Source organism: Oryzias latipes, chromosome 8 (genome assembly GCF_002234675.1).
Source record: "Oryzias latipes chromosome 8, ASM223467v1".
Classification (NCBI taxonomy): domain Eukaryota; kingdom Metazoa; phylum Chordata; class Actinopteri; order Beloniformes; family Adrianichthyidae; genus Oryzias; species Oryzias latipes.
The window spans coordinates 25,208,068-25,227,240 of NC_019866.2; the positions used below are offsets into that span (position 1 = coordinate 25,208,068).

A 19,173-nucleotide genomic window follows, 5' to 3' on the forward strand; every position below is an offset into this window, starting at 1 on the left:
GTAATACATTGAGGACACTTTTCTCCTGCACGTCAGGTCTTAGGGGGGGGTTTTATGTGGAGGGTCTTAAACATTAATGCCATTTATTTACGGCAACTCTATTTAAATTGTGACCCAAAATGAAAGTTGATCATGTTAGGATTCAGACAGTAAACGTGGAAAACCGTCACATAAAAATCACAAAATGCTTCTGTGTGAGACTGGAAATGGAATCTTTCTGAAACATTCTAGTAGAGCAGCCTTCCATCCAGCTCTATAGATGGATTCTATTATTCATATATCTGTATACAACATACAATAATCAGCAGCTGCAACAAATTCAGTTTTAACCATGAACATATCAGCTAAAACATTAGTTTATGTTCCCCTCTGATCTGCTAAACCACATTATTCCATTGGCCGATTGAAAGTGGAGGCGGGATTTAGAAAATGCAGACAGGTGGGACACGCCCTGATGAGAGACGGACAGGTGAGACGGACAGGTGCAGAAAAAGTAGGACTGGATTACACTGATGTGTGGATTTGTAAAATGTTGACACAAAAAACATTAAGACAAATTAAAATGCAATAGATTTGAAGTTAGTTTAAAATGAATTTAAAGTAAATGAAAAATGTAAATTTCCTCTTTGTATTGAATATTCAGTCGTTTTTAAAATGCTCAACTAAATTCAATATAAAAGCCTTTTTATCTAAAGTATGTTACCAAAAACATGTGACAATCCAAAATGCAACATTTTATTGTTTAACTAAGATTGTTTTTTGCATTGAATTTATTGATTTAGAAAATGCATGATCAAATTACACCCTGGGAACTGAATTCCACATGAACGATGGTGAAAATGGCCCAGCGGTTTAACAGAAGCGGGTCCAAAGATGCCAGAAGTTCTGGTGGGTGAAACCAGAGGTTTCAGGTAAAACGAGCCGTGCAGCGGCCCAGAGGAACCATCCGGAACCTTATTCAGAAGCAAAAACATGGCAATGACTCCATGGAAAGAACAGAACCTCCATCCCACCACGGGGTTCCAGGAGGTCGTGTGGGAACGACCCTGGAGGACGGAGCGGGTCAGCGTTCAGGCGACATGGGCGGAGCTTCAGGAGAGTAAATCAATCAGCAAAGGGTCAGCATTGGTACAAAACTTTATTCTCACAATATCAAAATCGACAGACGGGTTAAAAGGAAGGAAGAGTGGAAACGGATGTGAGAAGAGCTTCCTGCTGAGTCGTCCTTCAGGAGTTTATTCACAGCAGCGTTCTGAATGGTAGATAGCGAGTCATGTGACATATGGGGGGGGGGGGGGGTCACTGGAATCTTGCAGCAATAACTGTACAGAGACAACATAATATGCATTAAAGGAATTCATTAAAATCATAAAACTTTGCACAGCTGCGTATCTTTGAACAAAGAGAGAAGTTACGGTTTTCCAACTGAAACTAAAAGAAATGGTCTGAATAAAAAAAAGAGGAGCAGAGAGGCGGAGTCGGGCTGGAAGTTGTGTCTACAGAGCAGGACAGATGGAGGCCACATCCAGGCCGCTCCACAGGAGCCAGCAGGCCTCCGGACTGCTTTGAGTTCAGACGGACGCCGCTGTCGGGGAGCAGCAGGAGGCCGGAGGCGCCGGGGAGAACTGGAACTAGAATGGCGGCGCCTTATGGCTGCTGGCCTGGAGCTCTACAGGAAATAGTCGGCGACGGGCTTCTTGGAGGGGATGCCTCTGGTCTCCTGTGGCGCTGCTTCAAATATGATGAACTCCCGCTGTAGATGCTCATCCAGCTCCAAGATGGCCGCAACGTTTCCACACCTGAGTGCAAGGAGACACGGCGAGGTTAAACCAGCACAGACCCTCAAACCGCTAGGCGAGAAGGACGCCGTCTTCAGCACAAACAAGGTTTAAAGCGGATCTCAGAACTTTTCAGATCAGAAAACAAGATAAAAGCCCACAAAACATGTTTTATGAAAAGTATATAAATATTTCAAAATATGTATGTAAACAGACACGAATGTATAACATTAAAACATTTGCTCATTGAGGCTTTTCTATAAACACTAATGACTCTCTGAACTCAACATAAACCTATTTAGACAAAATCCTCAGGATGTCAATCTGAGCTAAAGTGCAGCAGGAGAGCTGACACAATAAAGCAGTGAGATGGTTAACAGCACACGGCGTTCCATGCTTTCTCCAACAGAGAAGCTCTAACTGAACAACCAGATCATTATGGTCTGTCTCTGCTGGAGGGCGTTTCCGTCTGGCCACTAGGTGGAGCTCTCCTTATAGCATTACACTTTATTCCAGAAGATTGGAGCAAAAAATGGAGCTTTAGACCACAAATGGTTACTTTCAAAAATGTTTCTGTAAAAGAGTTTGGAAAATTCCTGCCTGTGAGTCTATAAAGCTGCTCATTGAGTCAGTAATGTATGTTTGGGTCGTCCAAGAGTTAGCATTAGCCGTCCTATGGGAAATTCCATTATACGTTAGCATCAAGCTAGCAGACTTTGGCTTTACTGATGTTATACATTAGATCCCCGGAAAAAAATGAGCATAAAAGATCGATTTCTACTTTAATGGATCTATTATTGATCTACTAAGATTGGATCAATTCAGATCAATTAATCGATTTGATCAAAATCACCGTGCAAAAAAATGTATATACAGTTTTTTTTAAAAGTAAGAAAAGCAGGGAATGTAGGAGGAATTGACTATTATCCATTCTTCCACCATCCCCTGCTACAAGCCCCTCCCACTGGTTCCAGAGGGGCGGCGGCTTCTCCTGCCACAGTTGGGGGCAGCTGCTGCTCCTCACTGGGAGAGTGAATGGTTTCATGAGGCACACATGGAGGCGTGTGCTGCTCATTGATGCTGTTGTAGAGCTCTTCAAAATGAAGAAACGCCATCTGTCATCATCTGCGTCCTCCATGCGGAGGTCGACACGCTTTTGGCGGGAGCTTTAGGCTCACACACCTTAGGACAAACATTAACTAGGACCTTTGACGCATGTTAAACCTTAGCCGTGGCGTGTGGTCCATACAAATCATCCGTTGCACACCTAAATGTCCAGAAAACATTCCATATTTTCTGTTTTATAGGGTGCACCACCAATAAATAACCTATTTTCTACATTACGTCATATATAAGGCGCACTGCACTATAGGGTCCATGAAGAGAGAATAAAAAGGCAGAGGAAAGTCCAGACTTTATAAACAATATTTCTAATTCCTGTTTGCGACGCTCTACACGTTAATTACTTAAGTCGCTCCACATCACAAGTCATTTTGACCAAAATGAAGGTTTATTCTGTGCTCCTCATAGTGCCAAAAATATGCTACGAATTTCTAAATGCAGAACAAATATTTGGAGTTTTGCTGCTTGAAAACATAAATTAACTACAGAAAATAAAATAAATTTTTTTTGCTTTGAATATTGAGACAAACAAACATTTAACAGCTTTGGTTGAATGCAAAGCCTAAAGTAAACAGTTGTACTTTTCAGTCTTAGCAGGACTGGCCGGTTCCCAAAGGTCCATTTTCTCTGCATCTGCATTCTAGTCGTGCTGAAGCACAGCCAGTAAATCTCCTCACAGCAGCAGTCTGAATTAGAGACGCTGTTCCTACAGCTAACCGCTAACCTAAACCTAACTAGCATTCAACTCCTTAAGTGGGCGTGTCCCAAAGGGAGGCTTTTACACAGAGACAAATCAGTGGAACCGGACAGGTGTCCGTCACCTGTAGCAGTAGTTGGGTGCGGACCACACGGTGAGCACAGTCTCGTTGAAGTGCCACTTGTAGCCCTCCATGACCAGCTGGTGCGCTCGACAAATCATGTGGATGTCGTTGGCGGCGTTGAACTGAGCCACCACGTCGCTCCCGAACAGATATCCAGCCCCTCTGGGACTGACCCCCCACCCGGTGGTGTCTGAGAGCAGACCGAAGAGATCAGGCAAACGTGCAGCTTCTCAAACGGAGTCCGGCTCTGGCTGAAGCCGTTACCTTCAGGGTCTGACCACAGAAGGTCACACATGGGCCCATCGTGAGGCACTTCCTGTTTCCTGTCAATGGTCCGGATCTGGTCCAGTGTTTGGATGGAGGGGGACAGCCCTCCGTGCACACAGAAGATCTGGAGGACAGAATGAAAGCCATCAAAACAAAAGCCAAAGGAAAACCTTTTCACGTCCAACATTTTGGAGGAAACGGCGTGAAGAAAACCCGTCCGACCTTTCCATCGATGATGGCAGAGAGCGACAGGTAGTCGAATATCTCGGTGCAGTATCTCCACACCGTCACAGAGCCGTACTTGCGGAGGCACTCATCGTAGAAGCCATAGACCTGTGTGATCTGCCTGGACTCGTGGTTTCCCCGGATCAAAGTGATCCTGTCTGGATAACGCACCTGAGGAACCAAAAACAGGAGGATTTATGTCAGAGACCTGCACAAGTGCAGCACGGAAGGGCTTGATTGACTTCAAATCGTTCACCTTGAGGGCCAGCAGCAGAAGGAAAGTCTCCACGCTGTAGAAGCCTCTGTCCACAAAGTCCCCCATGAAGAGATAATTGGTCTCTGGGACATCTCCCCCCACCTGGTAAATGGCAGGTTTAAAATCAGTGGAATCAACACACAATGCCTTAACGTTTCAAAACTTGACGGTTTTTGGGTTTCCATAATAAACCCTGAACTTCTGCGGTTCTCATGATTCAACTCCAATAGGAGTGAGGCTCTGCTCTTTAATGGCCTCCCCTCCACACACCAGCCAGCCGTCCCTTTCTATAAATGACCCGCTACCGTTTCTTCATCCCTTTGGCAGAAAACACAAAGAGGCCAGCAGAAGGCCTCAGGCTAAAACACACAGTACAGCCTGAGGAGAACCGGTCGGACCATCGGACACCAGAGGAGCGCGGCTGTGCTGTAAACCCACACGTGTACAGACAGAATGAAGGGCAGTTTAAAGCAAACAGCCCAACTTTTGTTTTAATAACACCGTTTGCTTTAAAGTTGACCTGGATCTGGCATCAGCAAACACATTTCAAGGCCTCTGTACAGACATTCTGTTAAAACTACTGAGTACAGAGTACTGCTATTTCTACACAGAGGTCACTAGCAGAAGTTACGGGGCACTTCTCGTGGCGCTCGTGTTTTCATTGCTCCGCCTCGCTGAAGTAGCTCCTCTTTGCTCGCTGCTGTTCTCACATCCGTGCTTTGGACGGACCGGCGGGCGGCTTTTACTCCCAACACGGAAGAGAGCAGAGAGCTGGGGGGAAACGTCTCCATTTTCTCAAAAATAAACAGTCTAAAACATCAAATTGGACATAACTGATTAATGGTCCAGCCCTACGTCACAGCCCATAAAGAAGAAGTGTCCAACCATCAAAACCAAACAGCAGTGCAGGAAAATAAACCACGATTTTGTCTGGAGCTTGGATTAAAACAAACATAAAAGCTTACTCTGAAGAGTTCTTTCAGGTCATAGAACTGACCGTGTATATCACCACAAACCTACAAAAAATAAGAGAACAGAAGGTCAAACGAACAATCAACGACTTTGGATTTAAAAGCAGCAAATGGAACTTACAGTGACTGGAGAGTCTACTCTCTGAACGTTACTCTCTTCAACCAGGATTTCTCTGAAAGAAAGTCATGAACACGTATGACAATGAGGTTCTAAACATGTTCTGTTTAAAAAAAGTGACAGTGTTCTGAAATCTGTCAATTACAAAAGAAGTTTTTTTCATCATTTCAAGAAATAACTCTGGGAATATTGAAAAATACAGTATTGAACAATCCTTCATTCTCTAGTTTCCAGTAACTCTTCACCTTCTACAGGAAAAGCACTTTTCAGGTGACAATAGCACCGATATAGCACTGCCTAGTGCGTCCATCACGATCGACTAGTCAACCCTGATCAATGCGAATTGATCATGGGCCATCAAAAAGAAACTTTGATTGTTTTTATTGCCGTCTGCCAATCATCATCCTTGTCATGAAGTAAATCACTTGATAAGAATGCAGAACAGCCAAACAAACATCCTGTGATGAAAAGGTCATTGCACATCCGTGTTCAACTATACGAGCAGCAGGTCGACCGGCACACTGTCCGCCGGGTCCCCGGGACAGCGTCTCTCCAGCCTGCAGAACCGTGTATGGAAGCACAAGTCGGCCAGCGCCTCCCTGATCGGAAACGAGACCGTGAAGCCCCGTCTGACCCAGCCGTCCTGCCACGGCACCGGCTGCCGGGTCTGCGGTTTCTGCCTGAATGATTGAGGCCCGCTCGGGCAGAAGCCTGTGCCTCTCGAGCTCTGTCCATGAATCAGGGGCCCGGCCCGGTGTGCGCCCTGTCCCCGCCGCTGCTCCACCGCCAGGCTTGTCACCTGGTATAAAACCTGAGTGGGCCAAGGGGGGGCGGACCTACTGTAGCCGGGCATGCTCTCACTTCAACGACAACCAAGTAGATCCTGGAAGAAGTATTAGCTTATCCCAAGAATGAAGCCCAAAACAGAACAAAAAAAAAAAAGGGGGGGGGGGGGGCTGATCTGGAGTTTTTCTTCCTCCTAAACTTGAGAAAGAGGAGCATTCAGCGTCAGACTCCTAGCAATAGAAATGTTTCTGCTGTGCGATGCTCTGCTGTTAACATAACAACAAAACACACACAGGTCCAAATCAACAAGCTGCTGAAGGAACTTTTTATCATATCTTATATGTGAATCTAAATGTATCAACTGAATTCTAAATAATTTTCTGAGTCACTTTAAAGTCTTTTCATATTAAGTCTGTGTATGTAAGGATATATTTAAAAAGACACGTGTTGCGGTGCATTCTGGGAGCTTATACTTTGATTACGATTTGGAACAACTTACAGTAAACTTATGCAGACATCTGTGAACCAGCGAATCATGGTAATGAGCGGCCACTGGCTACAGCCTTTGGTACAGAATTTAACAGTACTTGGAAGAAATATTATTATTTGCTTAATAGGCCTATAGAGACATTTCAGTTATGTTGTGTTCAGAATGGAAAGCTCCATCATGGGCCTAAGGAAACTGCGGCTTGTGGTTTTTAGTGGCTGGCGTGATGCAGAAAAAGTGTGGCCCCCCAGCAGTGGAGGGGAACACAGCTCCCACCTGGCTTTGGCGCACAGCGCTTTGACTTCGTTCTCCTTGATCAGCTCACATCTTCGCAGCTGCTCTATCTGCCGGTCCAGGTCACTGATGTCTCCCATTGTCACGCACATAGAGACCTCCTCGCGCTGGTTCTCACGCGCTTCTTCCAGCTGAAATTCCCTGCAGGTCACGTTCCTGTCTCGGCTGTTGCCACAGTGACGTCTCTCTGTCTGTCCGGGCGGAAGGGCTCTAGTCTCGGAAAGACCGATCTCCGTGGTGGCGTTGAGTCTGAGAAGAGACCCGGTTCCAGTTTACGTACAGACATAAAAACAGAGAAAGGCAGAAAATGTCACCGTGAAGTTAGGCAGAGGTTCGGGCTTAGCGGCGCCGAACATACGTAATGCAGCAGAATGCGAGGCCTTGGGGCGTAGCTTGAGCTAAGCCTTAGCATGCTAGCTTACATCACTGATCGACGATCACGTAGATAACAAACCAACAACTTTATTGTTTTTTCTCCCACACTCAACGACAGCGGCATCGATTCAGACCAGGGACTGAACGTATATAGTAACGGGTTACAACAGACAACCTTAAAGTGGACAAAACGGGACCTGAGCGGCTTTACCCAGAGAATGGTTAGCATACAGCCAGTAAGCTAGCACAGTTAGCACAAATGTCCGCCAAACGACGACACGGAGCCAAACCGAACGACAAAACCGCCTCCGCGCGATTACCTTATTGACCGGTGTGTTGGGACGAACGCCGATGCGTCATTGGATGGCTCTGCGGGTGTGAGGCCGCTGCTTCACCGGCTCTTTCCCCGGTATCGTCCGTGCCGGTCGGCTTCTGCTGCTCTCATCAACAACGACGACGGGAAGTTCCGGTGAAGGGCGCGCGCGCCGCGCACGGACCAGACGGAGCGTTACAGAACAACCACCTGCTGATCCGGTCTGGCTGTTCAAACCCCCCCGAAGTGTCCGTTAAAAATAAATAAATAAATAATAATAATAATAATAATCATTGATTAGATCTAGAGGCTGCGTCACACACGGGCACGGAAACGGCATTTTCCCCAAACGGCTTCATGTTCGAGCGCCGGCGGCCTCACGTTAAGGCCTATGGGACACGGAAGGTTTTTATTCATTCATCCAGGTTTCAGTCATAAGTGCATTTAACACAAGTAACACTTTTATTTACTGTTTATTTGAAAAGGCATTTTGTAATCTAGAATTCCGTGTGAAAAATTGAAATTTAAAATCATAGTTTTAGAACAAAATGTTAAATAAAAATAAAAACAATCCCATAAATCAAAGGACAAATTAGAATTAGATATGCAAAATGAATTTTCAATTTACAACATTAAAAGTGACATTTGAACTCATTGTTTGCTTTGAACTTATTTCTCTCTTAACCTGACAACACCAGAAGTTTTAACCTTTTCATTGTTATATTGTTCACGTTGACTGTATTTTATTTCTACTTTATTGTTTTAACTTAATGTTAAAACATTGTCATTGCATCATTTTTCATGGTGTTTTTTCAAAGTGAAAAAAAGCAACCCCCCCCCCCCCAACCAGTGTCAACCATTTGCATTTATGGGGTGTTGCTTCAATATGCTAAGTTCCACCTCCACCATTGACCGTATGAAAGAACTGGACTGAGTGGCCCCTCCCCCTGGCGTTCCAAACAGGAAGTTGATCCAAGAAGCCAGAGTCCCATAGGCATAGTTTCTAAAATGTAAAGCTGTTTTTCAAATATATTTGTTGTGCTTTCTTAATTGTGCTGATGGTTAAAATCATTCAGTGTTTGTCACGGAGGGGGCTGAGGGAGAACCCAGACGCAGAGAGGAGAAGGCAGGAGGTTCCGGGTGAAAAGGAGCTTTAATAAACCAAAGACCACTGCTGAGCAGGCAAGACAAACCAAAAACTAGAAAAACAGCAAAACTATGGAGCAACACAGGAGGAGGAGAAAGACAGGACTTAAATAGACACAAACAAGACACAGGTGGAAACAATCAGGACAGATGGGGACCAAAGGTAAAACCCGAAAAACACGATACAAAACAGGAAACCTATCAAAATAAAACAGGAATCAGAACTAAAATAGAACCAAATACAAAAGCCAGGAAACTCAAACAAACCATGACAGAGTCGGGTACTTTGTAGATGTGACAGAAAAGAAAACCTGAGACTCAAAAAAGAATTCTACCTGAAGTCAAGGCAAAGTCAATGCAGGACTAAACCGTCTTACATTGAAAACAAAAACAGAAATGCAATTGTTTGGGTCTACGAATGCTAACAGGAAACCTGGAGCAGACATTTAAGGTGGAATTATTTTAACGGCACAACTGAACACCAGCAGAACCTTTGAGTGGTATTTATTACCTGTCATTACTGCATATTTTGGTACATCTTCCACTGAATTACAGCAGTTTCTAAACATATCAGAGTAAAATACTAAAAACGAATCCTTAGTGATGACGACACTGTCTGGTTAAAGGTAAGGAAGGCATCACTTATGGTTTGTTTAGACCTGGTCACTGTTAATAAAAGGCGGGCGGGCAGGTCTGTTTTCAACAAACCTGCTCTGGATCTGGTCCTCCTGCTGCTGCAGACACGCCCTCCTCCTTCCACTCCCTCCTGCAGGATCTCCCACTTCGCTCGCAGTCACGGGGAGACCAGCATTCGTGTCGACTGCCCAGAGTCCACGAACACACACAGGTAAGAACCACAGGTAATGACTCTGCTTTTCCAGCTGGTATGGGTTTCAAAGTGTCCGTCTCACTGGAACTGTCTTCACTCATGGCTGTTTCTGCATGTTACACTTTGAAAAGGTCAGAAAATCCGACTAAACAAAAGCAAAGCTGGGACTTCACTTCCATCTATCAAACAGAGGCAGACGTAGAGTTGAAGTACCTGTGACACACCTGTGTAGGTGAAATCTGTTTTATATTGGCCCAGAACCCTGAGGAGGAAGTGAGCATAACAATAAGGAAGTTTGGGTCTCAGAAACATTATTTCTATCTTGTAGAGACATAGAAAGAGGTTGGTGCCGGTTGTCGCATCTGAATGTTTTTATGAGCCGTGTTCAGAACCCAAATGCAGTCTCATTCTAAGCAGACTAACAAGTGTGCTGAAGTTCCCCCTGTGTTTGTGGATCTGTAGGGCCTGCAGAGCAACACACACATTCCTGCAGCCCCGCCGGCCTCCGCTCAGACATGTCGCTGCACAGCTTCGGCTTGGAACCGCTCTCCTGCCACGCCTGGAACAAAGACAGAACACGTAGGTGAAGCAACACACCAACAGCAACAAAACCACTTCCTCACTCATGTCACCGTGGGGGGGGGGGGGACTGATTACAGTCTCCTCCGACTGTAATCATGGTGCTTAGAGAACTGTAAGAACCTGAGGATCAATCCAGGAAATGCACTGCAGACCTCTGATGTCTGCATGTTTCCACATTCCAGTGCAGTGGAGGTCTGAGCTGCAGCTGAACTGCAGGATGGTCAGAAAGGAAAACGGCTTTACTCAGGGCCACATCTACGCATCTGTGTGCTGGGAGGCAGGTTGCCTCATGGCGGCGTGACCCCTCCCCCCTCCCCCCCTCTGCCACTGTGTAATGCCTATTTTTTACGTTCCCAACTCCAACATGTGGTCAGGAAGTTGACTGGAGTTAGTTAGTTAGAGAGTTAAATGTTAGTGATGTAGTTGTCTGTTTGTGTTAAAAAAATGAATGTTTCATCTAAACCAACAAAAGATTAAAAAGATAAACTACGTTTTAAAACCATTATTTCTAAGCTGTGTTTCCATCACACATCTGTGCAAAACCTGATCGAACTTCTAGAGATGTAAAACAAAAAAACACAATTTCACAGAAACACAGTTTCCATTAAATCCTAATTATGTGAATAAACATGAACCAACTCAAGTCATTCAGAAACACGGTGACGGATGTGACCAATACTTTGATTGACAGCAGATATAATCACATTTCTGCCACGGCACTAGCGCGCATCATCTTCTTCATGGAGCGGTGAGCTCCTTACATGTGGGAGGGGCCACAGATGAAACCATTTTGGGAAACGGTGGTTGGTGGTTTTGCAGAGGAGCTGTGGATCCAACAATTGCACATAACAGGCCTCACTTTGGATGAACTGTGTGGCACTGTGGGACCTCTGGTGGCGCCCGCCGTGCAGCGCCCAAGGCCGCCAGTTCCGGGGGATGGTCACATGACTCATTCAATTTTTAAAAAAGTGTTTCCATTACAGTTTTGCCAAATATGTCTATTTTTTCTGTGCCAGTTGGCCCTGCGACAGACTGGCGACCTGTCCAGGATGACCCCAGCATTTCCCCCACAAGTGGCGGGGATAGGCTCCAGCAGCCACGTGACCCCGAAAGGGACCAAACGCCCAAGAAGATGAATGAATGTCAATTTTGACACGCCTCAAGAAGCCCCTCCTCCAAGCACAAAAACGTTTTTTTCTTTAAATTGTCATGTTCCCATGAGGTGAATTTATGATCAGAAATCCAATTTGATGAATTTCATAGTCAATGGAAACGCAGCTACAGACGGATACTTATGGAAAATGAGGGATCTAGAAGGAAGGGTTATTCACATCTACGAGGATGGTTCTAGAAGACCTTTCCAAATGACGTGCTGTGATCCGTCTTTAGTGCAGAGCCGACATTCCTCCTGTCATCATTTCTAACATCATCCCTGCAGAGAACCAGTTCAGACTACTCCTTAAAACGCTGTTTTCAGTGATCCCAACTCAGACTTTCTGTTTTCTTTCATGATAAGATTCTAAAATAGCTTTATTTGTTCTGACAGAAATTGCTTTGAGCCCCAACAACAATGTGGTGAATATCTACGAGAAGAAAGCAAACGACTGGGTGAAGACGGAGGAGCTGACGGAGCACAGCGGCCGCATCACAGGTACGCCACCTGCTGCTCCACCCGTCCGATGGAACTTTAGCCTCATCGACCTTCTGACCTTTAGAAGAAGAAGCTTCGTCAATCCCAAAGGAAATGAAAAAGCTGCTTGTATTCACCGCACACAATAAAATCAACAATAAATAAATAAAGACACAAAAACAATCTATGTTCAAATCTATTAGTTAAGTGTAAATAATTAAGTATAAATATTATTTAAAAAATACAAAAAATCCGTAAAATATTCAGAAATTAAAATCCAACGAGGTTCTTAAATTTGAGGGAGTTCACTGTCTTATCGCTAGAGGGACAAAGACGTCCTCAGTCTGTCTGTGGAGCAGCGTTTGCTGAACAGGCTCCTCCCCCCGGTGAAGCAGGTGTGAGGTCACCACGGCCCTGAACTTCAACTGAGTCCTCCGCTCCGCCACATCTTCCACTGGGCCCGGTTTCAGTCCAAACGGGGTGGGCTGAGATGTAGGAGGCTTTCCTCTGAAGTCCAGGACCCCCTCTTTGGTCCTCTGGACATTCAGTCCTCCACAAGCTGCCCGGACCCCCCCTCCTCTCGCCCCTTCATGCAGGCCAGAGTGGCTGGATAATCTGAGAACTTCTGCATGTGGCAGAGGTGTCATGGCAGAGGTCAGACGTATACAGCATGAACAGACCAGGAGACAGTACGGTTCCTTGCACTGCAGCTGAGGGTACTGGATATGTCCCCCCCCATGCGGACACATTGCAGCCTGTTGGTTAAGTGGTCCGTGATCCAGGAAACTAAGAACGGCTCCACAGCCATCTTGATGATCCTGCAGCAGACGAGGTCGTAAAGTATTAAAGGCAAAGGAGAATTCAAAGAAAATCCTCCTCCATCCAAGAATGAGAGAGTGGGGGAGAGGACAGCGTCCCCCCACTCTCTCATATTGGGATTAAGGGGTGAAGAAGGAGCAGCCTGAGCAACTGGACCATCATCAGCTGGCAGAGGGGTGGGGGCAGGCAGTGGGGAGGGACCAGTGATGGGTTTGGTGCAGATCGGACTAATCTGGAAACAATGAGGATGACAGGTTAAAGCTATTGAAAGAAGTTATTGCCCCTTCCTGCTCTTTCCCTGACCACACCAGTCTCATTCTTGCACGCCCTGATTGTTTTCACCCCCGAAAGAGTCGTTGTAGCGGGGAGATGTGCAAGTGTGGCGTTGCATTGTGAAGGAGGTCTGCGGTTCACGCTGCTGTTTGGTTGACAGGGATCGACTGGGCTCCAGAGTCCAACCGCATCGTGACCTGTGCGTCTGACCGGAACGCCTACGTGTGGACCCGGAAGGATGGCGTGTGGAAACCCACACTGGTGCTCCTGAGGATCAACCGTGCTGCCACTTGTGTGAAGTGGTCTCCACAGGAGAACAAGTTTGCTCTGGGCAGTGGAGCTCGACTCATCTCTGTCTGCTACTTTGACAAGGAGAACGATTGGTGAGCACAACTACGACCAAACGCTTCCGACTGAGTCACAACATTGTGTTTTTATGTGCGATCAGCAGGCGTGACGATGGTGAGAGTTTAACAAACCACACACTGGAAGACGACACAGCCAAGCAACTTTTGTGCTAGCACGAACAAACAGCGACCTTTGCTGAGTATATGTCAAGGCCCTGTTCCTTTGCTCTACCTCTCCTAGGTGGTTAAGCAAGCACATTAAGAAGCCCATTTGTTCCACCGTCCTGAGCCTGAGCTGGCATCCCAACAACATCCTTCTGGCAGCTGGGTCTGCAGACCTTCACTGCAGGTGAGACCAGAACCCAGCAGCCCGACTGGGAAACTGCAATCAGAGAAGAAGCTGTGAAAGAACCACAAAGTACATGAACAGTCCCAACTGGTTCTGGCAGCCAACAAAGGCCGAAGTGTCAAACCAACAGGCTGCTGCTCAACAGCCTACGAGCTACAGATAGATAGATAGATGACTTTATTAATCCCACAATGGGGAAATTTCATTTCTGTGGCAGCAACACGACATTCAGAAATAATCTATATAATAAGACATCAATAAAGGACATCACAAATGACATTTATATTAGATAATTAAAAATATTACTAAAATTATTATGAAAAATCATTATCAAAAATGAGATTCTTATTAAATAAAGAAATAAATATTAAATAAATACAGGTGCTAAAGTGTAAAAAACATGCGGTCTGCAAAACATGTAAACTGTAAAAAAAAAAACATCACCAATTTTTTCAAAATACAGAAATGATGAGGCCTCTTAGCAAAAATACCACATAAACTCATACAACATATACATGACATATACAGCATTTTTCTACCTTGATGAAGGCTCTCGATTGTAAAAGTAATCGGACAGCTGCTTTGGAAACACGCTTCTACTTGATTCCTCTATAGGTAATCACCTCCCAAGGACGTCTGGTCTCAGGAATGACCCTCTGACCTCCTCTGACCTCCTTCACAGGGTCTTTTCTGCCTACATCAAGGACATTGAGGACAAGCCTGGACCCACAGCCTGGGGGGCAAAGATGCCGTTTGGAGAGGTTTTGATGGAGCACAAGGATTGTGGCGGGTGGGTCCACAGTGTCTCCTTCTCCCCAGCAGGAGACCAGCTGGCCTGGGTGGCCCACAACAGCAGCATCAGTGTGGCTGACGCCACTCAGGGAAAACAGTGAGTTCTGGTGCTCATGTGGACCCGACCCAGTTTTTTCCTGCTTTGTTCGCGCTGACATCCCTGCATCCTGTCTGCTCAGAGTGACCCAGCTGAACACCAGGCACCTTCCACTGGTCAGCGTCCTCTTCGCCAGTGCATCTGAGATTGTTGCCGCGGTAACGTGTCAGCCTTTAACTCTAAACTTAGACCACCAATTGTTATCATTTCACACAACTTCAGGGAACCAAGGCTGAATCACTGAGCTTCCTAACATAAACACAAAAATCTAAGAACGCTACCTTCATTTTCCAAACCCTCATAATCAAATCAAATCAAGCTTTATGTACAGTATATAGCAGTTTTCCAACTCACTCAAAGCTCTTTGCATAAAAATAGGATCAAATTTAAAAACAAAAGGACAAGACAAACAAATGTTTTGTTTAAAACCCGCACAATGCAGACCCCCCCCCCCCCCCTGTGCACACACAGGCAGACACACACACAGAGACCACGCTAAAATGCCTGTCAGGGTCACAGGTGGAGGGCTTGAAGTAACTTGGGGTCTTGTCCATTGAGGGAAGATGGGAGCGTGGATTGACAGGTAGTGAAAAAAGAATAAGGGGGGGGCGTACAAGCAGCTGAAATGAGCTTCCTCCATAGGGGGGCTGGGCGCTCCCTTAGACACAGGGGGAGAACTCGAGGTAGAACCGCTGCTTCTCCACATCCAGACGGGCCAGTTGAGGTGGCTCTGGGATCTGGTCCAAATGCCTCCTGGACGTTTACCTGGGGAGGTGTTCTGGGCATGTCCCACTGGGTCGAGACCCCGGGGAAGACCCAGGACACGCTGACCAGTGAACGGTTCAGAATCCCCCAGAGGAGCTGGAGAAAGTGGCTGGATAGAGGGAAGTCCAGGCATCTTTGCTTTGACAGCTGCACCGGAATAGTGGGACGTTTTTAGTCCGTGGACGGTGGTGTAGTGGTTGCCTCTAAGCAAGACAGCCCTGTTCCTTCTTTGTGTAGATGTTCCCCACAAGTCTGCCCCCCCCCCCCCCCCACAGTTCAAAAACATGAATTAATAATAATAGGTGAGAGTGTTTTTCTGTCTCTTTGTTGCCCTTTTATGGATAGGCTCCAACAACCTCATGGCCCCAAACAGGAACAACGTAGGTTTAACAGTCAAGCGTAAAATTCTGCTTCTTCTTTCAGTGAAGTGTGAAGACTTTCTTTTAAAATTTGGGAATAAGACAAGTACTGTTTACTTGATAGGATCGGAACATTTTCCAGCCTTTAGTAGATGAGGGTGAACTCTCATCGTTGACCTCTGACCTCACACCCTGTGTTGAACTTAGGGTCATGACTGCTGTCCATATCAGTTCACGTTCAAGAGTCCCGGTTCTCTGGAATTCGTGAAGAAGCTGGATATGACTAAGCAGACCTCCAAGGGCAGCATGTCCGCCATGCAACACTTCCGCAACCTGGACAAGAAGGCCACAGAGGAGGACGAGAAGGACCTGAACACCCTTCACCAGAACAGCATCACGTGAGGAAAACAGCTTCACTTTGCAGACAGGAAGTGGTTGTTTTATTGAAAACAGTCTAAGCTGCACATTGTACTAACTGAGCTGATTTGTACAAAAAAGAGAATGTTTGGATGTGGAGCTGGATGCATAAAGCCACGTTCACACCAAACCAGATTTGTGCGTCAAATTCACTGCTGGACAGTTTTCCAAAACTGTGCTCATAAACATGACGCCCCAGGTGCGTGTGGGAGGAGCTAATGTCAAGTGTTTTTAGTCTGAAGGTTACATGGAGCGATGTCTCTGTTCATCCAATTCAAGGAAGATGATGTTTTTAGATCAGGTTGATTTATTTTGAAGAGTTCTACAAAAGCATTGGTGATCCCGTCTCCGTGTCTGCGTTCATTCAGAGACTCTACCGGCACGGCGAGCTTCACCGTCTGCTGCAGGAGCTGCAAATGAATGTTGGCACTTTAAGTGCTACTTCCGTCTCTGTGACCCAGTTTGATGACTTGCTGTCCCACATTAGTTAGTCCAAAGTTTTACAAAGTTCAGAATTTTGAATTCTGGTCGAGCTGCACAAATTGTGCTGCAAATGCTCAAATCGCACTTCTGCCGGTTGGATGTGCCGCGCCCGACGCTCAAACCGCGCCGCAGGTCTGTGCTTTGACCTAACATTCAAAGGCAGCACAAGAGTGCTTTCGTAATTGTCGCTGTAAAAAAAGGCTCTCATCTTTCGTAAACCCACAGAACAGCTGTGGAGACCAAAGATCCAGCGCAGATGCTGCTCCCTCTAGTGGTCGCATTCCAGCACACCTGAACCTCAGAAGAGTTCGGCCTGCAGGAAAACGGTCTGTAATCATGCAACGCCTGCATGTGCTGTGTTCTGCAGGCAGCTGTGCGTCGTGTCAGGGGACAAAAGCAAAGTGGACAAGTACAGCAGTGTGGGTCTGGACGGCGCCATGGTGATCTGGACTTTCAAGGTACACCACTGAAACATGCAACACTGGAAAACATAAGTAATGTGGCTGCAAAGGTTTGAAGGCAGTGATCACTGCCACTGTGAAAAAAGTGATTTTCATGCCAAATCCGCCCCAAACGGGTTGTTTATCTGTCTGAAGTATAAGTTACACGTTTTGGGGTTTTACTTCAAGCATCAACTTGGTCTCTTCTTGTTGGCAAATGCTTAAGTGACCCAACAGTTGAACACTGTTTCTGTCTCTTTTGTTTCCTTGTTTTTCAGCACTGATTCTGACAGACGCCGTTTCTGGAGGACCTTCTGCGTCTTCAGTCACTGGAAAATGCTCAGCAGCCAAGCGGCGTCTCAAATGGATTCTGATCATTGCATTAAAATCCATAGCAACACGGTGCCTCATTCATGTCATGATTCTAGGTCACCCCACTGACACGAACACGGCGTGTTGCATTGGGGTCTAGAGTTGCTGTTGGACCCCCGACCAACCAGCACATTGAGTCCAACTTTAAAGTTTCTATTTTCTGCTTTTCCTAAGCCTTTCAGAGTAAACTGTATCCATAAATATGATCATATATGACCTTTGGCACACTAAAGGACCTTTTTTAAAAACTAAATAGGAGTTATTTTCACAGATTATTTTTCTATCTGCAGGAAAATGACTGGATCTCCGGGGCCACCTTGGGGTTGTTGTTAGTGAGGAATGAACATTAGAATTCAGTCAAAAGCTTTAAAAAGTTGATTTGCGTGACATCGGCCCTTGAAGTTCACTTTAACAGAAGGTTCTCGGTGGTCCAGGTGAAGTCTATGAAACTATGAGTCTTCTTCACACAGCAAAGTCAGTCATGGTGAACCTCAGGGCTCTGTGCTCGGTCCAATCCAAACATGCCAACAGTAGCCAACAGTAATAACTGTATTTATTATGTAATGTAGTCAATTGAATTCATACATTTGGCCTCTGATGTTTCAGACAAAAACATCATCTGCTCCACTTTTTCCTAACTAAACACTCTTACAACCTCTCCAAACTGGATTCAGAGACAGAGGCTTTGGTTGTAAGGAGGTTTACCTGGGCGGCACCCAGAACCGGACCTGCCCTCCTTATCAGGGAGTTCAGTCTTTTGACGGCCTTCTTCTTAGCACTGCCCCCCCCCCCCCCCCCCGGCGCACACCACTGCACACCACTGCATAAAGGAGGGCAGTGGAGACAACAGCCTGCCAGAATGTAAAAAGCAGTTCAAAGTTCATCCTGCTCCGCCCTCTGCTGTAGATGCCGTCCGTATTTGCAGACCAGCTCAGTTTGTCGTCTATCCGTCGTTTTAGCAGGAAGTGACCGCCGTCCCCTCTGCTCCATCGATGGCGATGGGCCGTAGAGCAGCAGGTGCCCTGTGGAAGTCCAGCCCCGTCTCCTTTGTCTTTGCACCAGGACCCTACTCCCCCTCCTCACCCCCTTTACATGCAGCAAAGAATTTCTGCATGTGACAGAGGAGAGGGGGGGCCCCTGTGGTTGACCACATGCTGACCAGCATGTCAGGGGTCTGATCTCAAGACAGTCCAGGTCACATGGTGCAGGTTCACAGCCTGTGAGAGGGGCTTCTCCTGGAGTAGAAGGGGGTGGGTGGTATTTAAAGCCCTGGAGAAGTGAAAAACCAGCATGCAGCCCCCTCAACCAGGTAGGAGAGGGTCCGGTGGAGCAGGTAGAGACTGGCGTCCTCCACTCCCACAGAGGGTCCTTTCCATGCCAGAAGCTGCAGGACCAGTCGACAAACTGGGGGACCCCCTGAAGTCTGTGGTGGAGCGGGTGATGCTGGCAAAGCTGGAGAACATCCTGGAGAACACCAACAACCCCGACACCCGGTGTTCTCTGCTCAGAGGAGTCCTGTCAGGGGGGGGCATTGATCACTGAGTGTCCAGGTTACTTTTTATTCTCTTTTTATCAGATTAATTATTATATTTTAACACCTTTTAGTTAGGTTACTCTGGAATTGTGGTAAAAAATGTAAAAGAAAAATCAAAAACCAGGA

At 46.3% G+C, this 19,173-nt stretch overlaps 2 protein-coding genes across 2 annotated transcripts; one reads left to right on the forward strand and one right to left on the reverse strand.

Moving 5' to 3' along the window:
• Positions 1–1,119: 1,119 nt before the first annotated feature.
• Positions 1,120–8,165, reverse strand: ppp4c (protein phosphatase 4 catalytic subunit). Its single transcript, XM_004071897.3, has 9 exons — positions 7,821–8,165; positions 7,108–7,374; positions 5,562–5,613; positions 5,435–5,485; positions 4,470–4,571; positions 4,211–4,384; positions 3,986–4,112; positions 3,722–3,911; positions 1,120–1,799 (listed from the first exon to the last, which is right to left on the reverse strand). The coding sequence occupies exons 2-9, from the start codon at positions 7,215–7,217 to the stop codon at positions 1,670–1,672; spliced, it is 936 nt and encodes a 311-aa protein (XP_004071945.1). The 5' UTR covers positions 7,218–7,374; positions 7,821–8,165; the 3' UTR covers positions 1,120–1,669.
• Positions 8,166–8,189: 24 nt separating this feature from the next.
• LOC101158771 (actin-related protein 2/3 complex subunit 1A) lies at positions 8,190–17,544 on the forward strand. Its single transcript, XM_004071896.3, has 11 exons — positions 8,190–8,238; positions 9,732–9,806; positions 10,251–10,367; positions 11,917–12,021; positions 13,253–13,475; positions 13,681–13,788; positions 14,471–14,677; positions 14,760–14,835; positions 16,009–16,199; positions 17,069–17,159; positions 17,420–17,544. The coding sequence occupies exons 1-11, from the start codon at positions 8,205–8,207 to the stop codon at positions 17,423–17,425; spliced, it is 1,233 nt and encodes a 410-aa protein (XP_004071944.2). The 5' UTR covers positions 8,190–8,204; the 3' UTR covers positions 17,426–17,544.
• Positions 17,545–19,173: the final 1,629 nt, after the last annotated feature.

Excerpts from the sequence above, each read along its gene's own strand:
- LOC101158771 (XM_004071896.3), top strand. The coding sequence starts at position 8,205 with ATGGGACACGGAAGGTTTTTATTCATTCATCCAG. Across the intron at positions 12,022-13,252 it reads GCACAGCGGCCGCATCACAG|GGATCGACTGGGCTCCAGAG; the intron begins GTACGCCACCTG and ends TTTGGTTGACAG. Across the intron at positions 13,789-14,470 it reads TCTGCAGACCTTCACTGCAG|GGTCTTTTCTGCCTACATCA; the intron begins GTGAGACCAGAA and ends CCTCCTTCACAG.
- ppp4c (XM_004071897.3), bottom strand. The coding sequence starts at position 7,217 with ATGTGCGTGACAATGGGAGACATCAGTGACCTGGACCGGCAGATAGAG. Across the intron at positions 4,572-5,434 it reads ACCTGAAAGAACTCTTCAGA|GTGGGGGGAGATGTCCCAGA; the intron begins GTAAGCTTTTAT and ends GCCATTTACCAG. Across the intron at positions 4,113-4,210 it reads CTGCCATCATCGATGGAAAG|ATCTTCTGTGTGCACGGAGG; the intron begins GTCGGACGGGTT and ends TCTGTCCTCCAG.